At 41.4% G+C, this 8,259-nt stretch overlaps 1 protein-coding gene across 1 annotated transcript in view; it reads right to left on the bottom strand.

Annotated features, from left to right (window-relative positions):
- The window catches only part of RBBP7 (RB binding protein 7, chromatin remodeling factor), a 23,580-nt gene that overhangs the window by 9,651 nt on the left and 5,670 nt on the right, over nucleotides 1-8,259 (bottom strand). Inside the window, exons 3-5 of the mRNA XM_077761696.1 lie at nucleotides 7,632-7,777; nucleotides 3,942-4,115; nucleotides 2,778-2,893 (exon numbers count right to left, since the gene is read on the bottom strand). Of these exons, the coding sequence (XP_077617822.1) occupies nucleotides 2,778-2,893; nucleotides 3,942-4,115; nucleotides 7,632-7,777 (436 nt within the window). The remainder of the gene's footprint in view (nucleotides 1-2,777; nucleotides 2,894-3,941; nucleotides 4,116-7,631; nucleotides 7,778-8,259) is intronic.

The following is an 8,259-nucleotide window of genomic DNA, read 5'->3' as shown; positions in this document are numbered from 1 at the left end:
GCCTTTATTTATACTTACACACTCAGACGCACAATTTACAAGCACTGAAGAGAAAGGAACATGTAGAGCTCTTGCCATCCTCCCCTGCTCACTTCAGAAGAATCCTGAGAAGATTAGCAAGATGCCTGGCACATGCAGAGCCCTTGGGAAATGTCAGCTTTTATTATGACTAGGAACTCACAGCCTGGTGTCTTCAAAAGGCACTGGTAATTAAGTTACTGAGTATAACCCATCCTCCCCGTTTCAGAGACTCTATCACACCCACTCTGAAGGAAGGGGGTGGGGGGAGAGCCTCCCTTTGGAGAACTGAGACCTTGCTTCTCAGCCTCCCTTNGTCCTGATCTCTGAGTTGTGGATCTGGCCTCTCCTCTCTATTCTGGACCAGTTTCTAGCCATTACAGCAATTCTGTGAGCTTCCCTGCCTAATGCCCTTCTGATAAATTCCTCTTCTGTCTGCATGGACCAGGGCTGGTTTTGGTTGCCTGCATCTAAAGAATCTTGACTGGGCCAATTATCTACCTTAAATATTTAGAAAAACATTAACAGAAACTGTGACCAGTAGAAACATAAAGAAGGTCTGTGATGCGACAGGTCCTGGTTTGAAGAGGAGGATATACTAAGGAAGAAGGCAAAGAACCTGTGGCCAAGTTATAAAAGATTTCAAAAGCTCCAGAATTCTACTCTCAACTCAGGTGGAGTCATACCAAACACGTTTTGCTTACAGTAGGGGACCCATGAAGGGAGGTATGGAGCTGTAGGTGACAAGAATGCTATAAACACTGATCTACAGTAATAAGATCAGTTTGCATTTGTGTGCTACTTTGGTTAAGATACTTGTACCGATGGGCACTGACGAGGGCATCTGTTGGGATGAGCACTGGGTGTTGTGTGGAAACCAATTTGACAATAATTATATTCTTAAAAAAGATACTTGTATTAAGGATGCCAAGATAACTCAATATGTAAATATTAGTCTCCTCAACAAACGGTGCTAGAAAAACAGGATAACCACATCTGGAGAATGAACCTGAACCCCTACCCCACACCATATACAAAACTAAACTCAAAATGGATAAAGAACCTATACATAAGATCTAAAAGTATGCAATTCTTAGAAGAAAACATAGATGGAAATCATTGTGATGGTGGATTATGTAATGGTTTCTTAGGATACCAAAAGCACAAGTAACAAAATAAAAAACTGGACTCAAAATTCATTTCTGTGCTTTGGAGGACATCATCAAAAATGTGAGAAGACAAGCCAGAGTGGGAGAAAATCTTTTGAAATCCCATCTGATAAAGGACTGGCATCCAGGATTTAGAAACTCGGACAACTCACTAAAAAAGCAAAATTTAAGGGGCACCTGGGTTATTCAGTCAGTTGAGCGTCCAACTTCAGCTCAGGTCATGATCTCACGGTTTGTGGGTTTGAGCCATGTGTCAGGCTCTGCACTGACAGCTTGGAGCCTAGAGCCTGCTTCAAATTCTGGGTCTCCCTCTCTCTGTCTCTACCTCGCTTGTGCTTGCTCTCTCAAAAAGGGAAAAGAAAAAAGAAAAAACCCACAAAATTTAAAAATGGACAAGGAATTTTAATACAACACTTTCCCAAAAAAGATCTATAAATAGCCAATAAACTCATAAAAAGATACTCATCATCAGCCATCAGGGAAATACAAACTAAAATCACAAGGAGATATCACTTCACACCAGCTAGGATGGCTATAATAAAAAAGACAATAGTGCTGAGAAGGATGTGGAGAAACTGGAACTCTGGGCTACATGTTGCTGGTAGGAATGTGAAGTGGGGCAGCTGCCATGGAAAAGCTTGGCCATTTTTCAAAGAGTTAAACACAGAATTACCACATGACCCAGTATTTCCATTCCTAGGTAATAACTCAGGAGAAAGGAAAACCTACATCCACACAATAACTCGTACAAAAACGTTCACAGCAACTTCAAAATAGCCCCAAAGCAAAAACAAACAAAAAAACAAAGCCCAGAGTAGAAATCCAAATGTCCATCAACTGATGAAGTGATTCGTCAGCCATGAAAAGGAGTGATGTACTGATCTATGCTTCAACATGACTCAACCTTGAAAAACTTATGCTAAGTATAAAGAAGCCAGACAGAAAAAGAGCACATGATGCCATTTATATGAAAATGTCGAGAATAGACAACTCTAGGGGTGCCTGGGTGGCTCAGCTGGTTAAGTGTCTGACTTGGGCGCAGGTCACAATCTCAAGTTTTGTGAGTTTGAGCCCCGCATTAGGCTTTGTGCTGACAGCTCAGAGGCTGGAGCCGNTATTACAGAGATAGAAAGTAAATTAGTGGTTGGCAGGAGCTGGGGGAAGTGGGGAGTGACTGCTTAACGGGTCAAGAGCTTCTTTTTGTGACATCTGATGAAAATTAGAATTAGTGAAGATTGCACAATTTTGTGAATATACTAAAACCCACTGAAATGTTCACTTAAATAAAAAAATTTTAAAAGTATTTCTATTTATCAGGCCTAGTAACTTGATAGTTCCCATTAGACATATACTTTTAAATAATGGGACACCTTTTGCCCACCTTCCCTCCAGTGTAAGGCTGCTTCAAAAGAGCTCTGTGGAATCCTAAGGCTCCAACAGGGCGGTATGATAACCATTGCTCTAAACCCTGTGAAAGCGTTATCACAATGATCGGCAGCACTTAGAACACCTCTCCTCTGTGTGGCGCTCCTGCAGACAGAGCTCCCCCTGTCTTTAAGAACGTGAGTTTGGGAAGAGTAAGTTTCTCACATGATCATCTGATGCGCTCAGGAGATGTCCACTCAAATTAGAATTCCAGGAAAGACCATAGCCTTCCTTCTGGTGGCCTCTTAACCGAAGATCAGGATTACATTCTCCACTTGGGTCTAAAGAGAAAAAGAAATACATTAACTACTAAGTGACTTTGTTTATCAGAACTAGTTAAAGAGATATTCATTCCTCACTGAATGAGCCAATACGTTTATTATAACGCCTGGAAAAGCACTGCCTATGAATGATGACTTAGGACTTGGTCTGACCCCCCAGCCACCCTGAAAAGTTGTTCTCTGCTTCACTGCAAATACTCCATGCAAACTAAGTCTCCTGACCATAAAATGACTAGTTACTTTGCAAAATCTAGTACTAGCTCCAACACAAAACCCTTAAAACTACAGCTATTCCCTCAAATGTAAGTGGCAGCAGCCCTTCCCAGGATCAATTTTCTACAACTTTCTTGTGACCAAAGAGTTAATACAGCAGGTCTGGTTGCTCAGCCCTTCTTTGCACGTCTCCAGGGTAGCCTGCAACCATGACTGACCCTTAGCCAACCCCTAGGAATGTGACCCTCACAATCTTCGTCACTGACACGAAGTTGTGTACGCCCAGAGCAGTGAGGCACGCGGTAGCAGCTTGTCAAGACTTGCAGGATTGTTTGGCAAGACTGATGATGTACCTGGCTTCACTGCTGGGGTCCCAAGGTTCCCTCGGCAGGGCTGGTCAGAGCAGGATGTGCCTATGTGACCTGAACTCTATAAAAATGCCAGATCCTGAGAGTCAAACAGGCTTCCCTGAGCACAGACCTTTATCACATGCCCCTGTGGTCTGCTGCTAGAGAAAAAGCACGTTTCATGCAGCCCCGGTGGGGAAGAACTTAGAAGCCTGCGCCTGACCTCTCCAGACTCTGCCTGATACGTTATCTTTTCCTCCTTGCTTTTGCTCTGCATCCTCTGTTGTAATAAACCCTAGCCAGGAGCATAACCTGCCGAGAGGTCCTTCTGTTCAATCAAGTGAATTCTGAGTGGTTAATGGACTTCTGAAACAATTTTTAAACCTCTTTAAAATTTTTTTTTAAATTTTTAAATTTTAACTATAGAGTATACTAGTTTCAAGTCAAGAAAAATATTCCAGCAATGGCCTGATTTCATCACTACCTACCTGGCTTAGCAGGGTGCTTTGTATAGTCAAAAACCAGCACATCAGAAGATGGTGTTTTTGTAGCAATGATGTGAGGATTCTGCGGCATGTAACGAGCACGGTTTACTTCTCCTTCATGGTTAATTTTAATTTCACATTCAATTTTTCCTGTTACAGAACCAAAGCCACCAAATTCTAATGTGAGAAGAAAGAAACATACACTTACGATTAAAATTCACCAGTCATTCAGTTTAATCCACCCAACAGATTTTAACAGAATACAACATAAATTAACCAGAGAACATGGATAGATGGGGTTCAGTTGCCACTTGGAATTAATTTATTCTCAAAGCCCATTTGGAATTGGAAATGATGATACTATTTTCTGCAACTTAATTCAGTTTTACCTTGGATTTAGAATCATTAAAAACTGGTCTCTTTCAGTAGTGAAGAGGATGTAATTATTCCCTAAAATCAGAAATCCATACTATTCAACCCCCAAACCTACTCTATGACACAGACATGCTGGCTCCACCCGCATGCCTAATTCAACTACTAGTGGAGTGTCAAAGCTAAAACAAGGGGTCTTTAAAAAAGGGGGCATCTGGGTAGCTCAGTTTGTTGAGCATCCAACTCTTAAATCTCTGTTCAGGTCGTGATCCCACAGCTCATGGGATCAAGCCCTGTGTCAGGCTCCCTGCTGACAGCGTGGAGCCTGCTTAGGATTCTCTCACCCCCTCTCTGACCCTCCCCCACCCATGCACATGTTCGCGCGTGTGCGCTCGCGCTCGCTCGCAAAATAAGTACACTAAAAAAAAAACCACGAGGGGGCTAACCTATTTGGCTATCTGGCATGTGAATAAGACTACAGTGCTGAGTTGTTATAAAAAAGGCCTTGGAAAAGTAACAAAGTCACATAAAAAGTAGAAGAACCTCTGAGAAAGCAGCAAGATGATAGCAGAAAGAATACAAGCAGAGAACATCTAAGCTGATAATGACAAATGAGAACATTTTCTTTTTTGTTCCCATAGATTAAAAACTTGAATAGCTGCTGACATTTAAAATGTTGGGAGGCATCACATTATAACTGTATTATTTCTTCTTGACCTATATTGCTGCTACTTTGTCCATTCCTTTTTTGTTCACCCTGTGTCTCTGGTTAGGGAACACAACTCAAATGTCTAACAGAGCCAGGGAGGTAACAAGTAAAACAGACTGGCTGGGGCCTGGAGAAAACAAACTGAAAGCAGCAAAGCGGGGTGTCTCCGTTTCAGCCAGCTCTTGCTATATGGGAACGCTTAATGAACACTCGCTCCCATGGTTTAATATTAGCGTTTAGCCATTCTTCCCTGTGGCAAACATAGCTTACTATTCTGTGTGGCTGAAAATCATCTCTCATACCCCACAGCCACTCCCACACGACCATATACAATCACCTCTTCCCTTCTCAGCACTTTCCTTTTCCATCATGTCAATGGGAGAAATGTCCCCTGGCCTTTCTAAGACCGCCCCTCTGATCCTGAGATTCCGGTCTAAACCTGCCCCAACTCTGATTTTCAAACCAGCGCCCAGCCGTCCTCCCTCTGTGGCCTCCAACGGCTCTAACACTTCTATATAAAGATACTCAGGTCCCCCAATTCCTTTACTCATTACAACCCAAACAGCTCTCCCCTTTAAAAAAAAAAAAAAGGACTTCTAGGTAAGATTTACTTCAAACACAGGGCTTTCTTTTCTCAATTTCAAAAATTTGAAAAAACCACTATTTTAGTGATAGTAGTATCCATTACAAAATACCATAACTGAAAACAAAAAGAGGTGTTAACTGTGAATTGTTTCAGTCACTTGTTGGAATACACTGAACAAGTGACTTCAGTAACTTAATACATCCATAGATTATGCAGAGGAACTAATTCTTAAGCCAAGAGCCCAATAAACACATACTTTAGGATTAAAAGCCACTAAAAATTTCTGATTATGACAATATTCACAGAAATAATGCATAAAGTTGTAGGGAAATAGGACTATGAATTATGGGAGTGGCAAATGGAATAAACCATTTTGGAAAGTAATTTTATACTATTTTAAGTGGACAATGAATACACCATACGATTCAGCAATTCCACTCCACTAAACGCTCCCACATGTGTATAAGGAGACATGGCAAGGATGGTCACTGAAGCACCATTTGTAAATGCAAAACACCACATAGGTGCAATCCAACTGCCCTCAGTAGAAGAATGAATAAGTAAGGTTTAATCACAATGGAACACCAAATAGCAGTTAAAAGGAGAGAGGCATCTACATGGTACATGCGCGCACACACACACCAGTATCGAATGAAATAAACTGTAAAAAAAAAAAAAACCCTTCATATTTACTACTCTAGAAGTAATAAAAATACAATTAAAAATGGCACACTAACTTTCAGGACACAGTGATAAAGTCTTCAGAGGAAGGCAGGTCAGGACAGGGCAGGCCTTTAGCTATAAAATAATATTTTATCTTCAATAAGAAAAAAATCAAAGCAGATTCCTTAAAATGTTAAGATGGAGCCTTTTAGGGCTGTGCAGAAAGCACTAACCCAGCCAGTCTGGCTGCTCAGCCCTCGCTGCTCTGAGGGACACTGGGACCATGAATGACCCTCAGCCAAGTCCTGGGAACACAGACCTCAGAATGTTCTTTCCATTACTGATGAACTGATGGTTCTGTGGTGTGCACCTGGGGCAATGGACCATGCTGTACCAATTTGTCAGGGTCACTCTGCACAAATATCAAGATTGACGATATGCACCTGGTTTCATTACTGGGGTCCTGAGTTTCAGCTGTCTTAACCGGCTGCCAGCAGGATGTGCCTGTGAAAACGACTCCCCCCTTCCCAAAAGCCTCAGATCCTGACACTCAAATGGGTTTCTCTGGGCAGAAGAGAAATACTCTGCACATGTCCCTGTCCTCTGCTGCCAGAGAGAAAGTACATCATGTGCAGCCCTGGAGGAGACTTGTGCCAGACCTCCCTAGACTCCCTGATGCATATCTTTTTCTTGCTGCTTTTGTTCTGTATTCTTTACTGTAACAAATGTTAGCCATGAGTTTAACTTGCTATGGAGTAGTGTGAGTTCCTCTAGCACGATGACCAAACTTGGATGATGGTGGGAATACCAAATTAAGGGAATGTGAGTTGGACAGGGGAAAAAACGAAGTCAACAGCTTCCACAAAAAAAACACAAAAAAACAAACAAAAAAACCCCACCGTTAACTGTTTGGTATATGTGCCTCATGGCTTTTTCCTATGCACACGCAACATTACTTTTACCAAAATGGGTACAATAATCACACACAGAAGTTACTCAATTTATCCTGGACATCTTTCCATACAAGAGCATAGAGACTTGCCTCATTCTTTTGTGAGTCTGTGTAAAATTTCAGACTTATCTCATTCTTAACAATTGCTGCACAGTGTTTCAAACATACCTTAAGGTGTTTAACCAATTTCCTATGAACATCTGGGTTGCTAAGTTGATCCTATTTTTTCAATCCTGCAAATAATGCTATATTGTGAAATCCTTGTGCACATGTGAGCAAGTAGTTCTATGGGAGGAGTCCTAAAACTTAAGCTGCTGAGCCAAAAGTCATTAGTAGAAAGCTGTAATAACATAGAACTAGAAAAAGGCACACTCTCTTCAACACCAATAGTGGAATATATGGTATACCTACCACCTTTCTCACTGTCACAGTGGGAAGCATCAAACTGTGCATCATCGTTTGGAATATGGACTCGAGCAACCACGAGATGATTCTGCTCATCAGACGTGTGAGTCCCCAGCACTAGCCAATGAAGGGCATAATCCTTTCCTTCCGGTCTGTTTAGGAAAGAAAATAAGTCACACTAATCCTACAGGAAACCAGTTACTAACAAATTCAATCCATCACCAATATCCATACTCACAATCATGACTTCTCACTTAAATATCTTCCATTTTAATACACTAGATATTCCTAATTTTCCAGTAAGAGACAACAAGAGAGAATGTTAAATTTAAGTGCTGAGTCCGAAAAACTGGGTTTAAATCCTGGATCAAACTAAAATTAGCTACATGCAATTCCTTAAATCACAACCTCCTGTGGGCCTCAGTTTCTTCACCTAAAAAACAGATTATGAGTGCAAATGACATGATGTGGGAACTCTTTATTGATGTTCACGGTGGTTAAAGTTGGAGGGCCAACATGTAGGGTGCTCTGGGCCCCAACACTAGACAAGTTAGGCTATTTATCTGTTTCTAAATTGCAGTTATAGAAAAGACTTGGTAGTTTTTAAAAGAGGTGTGAGGGTTGCTTCTACAAA

Source organism: Crocuta crocuta, unplaced genomic scaffold (assembly GCF_008692635.1).
Source record: "Crocuta crocuta isolate KB4526 unplaced genomic scaffold, BGI_CrCroc_1.0 scaffold657, whole genome shotgun sequence".
NCBI classification, from domain to species: domain Eukaryota; kingdom Metazoa; phylum Chordata; class Mammalia; order Carnivora; family Hyaenidae; genus Crocuta; species Crocuta crocuta.
The sequence above is the reverse complement of the archived record's forward strand: the minus strand, read 5'-3'. Positions and strand labels throughout refer to the sequence as shown.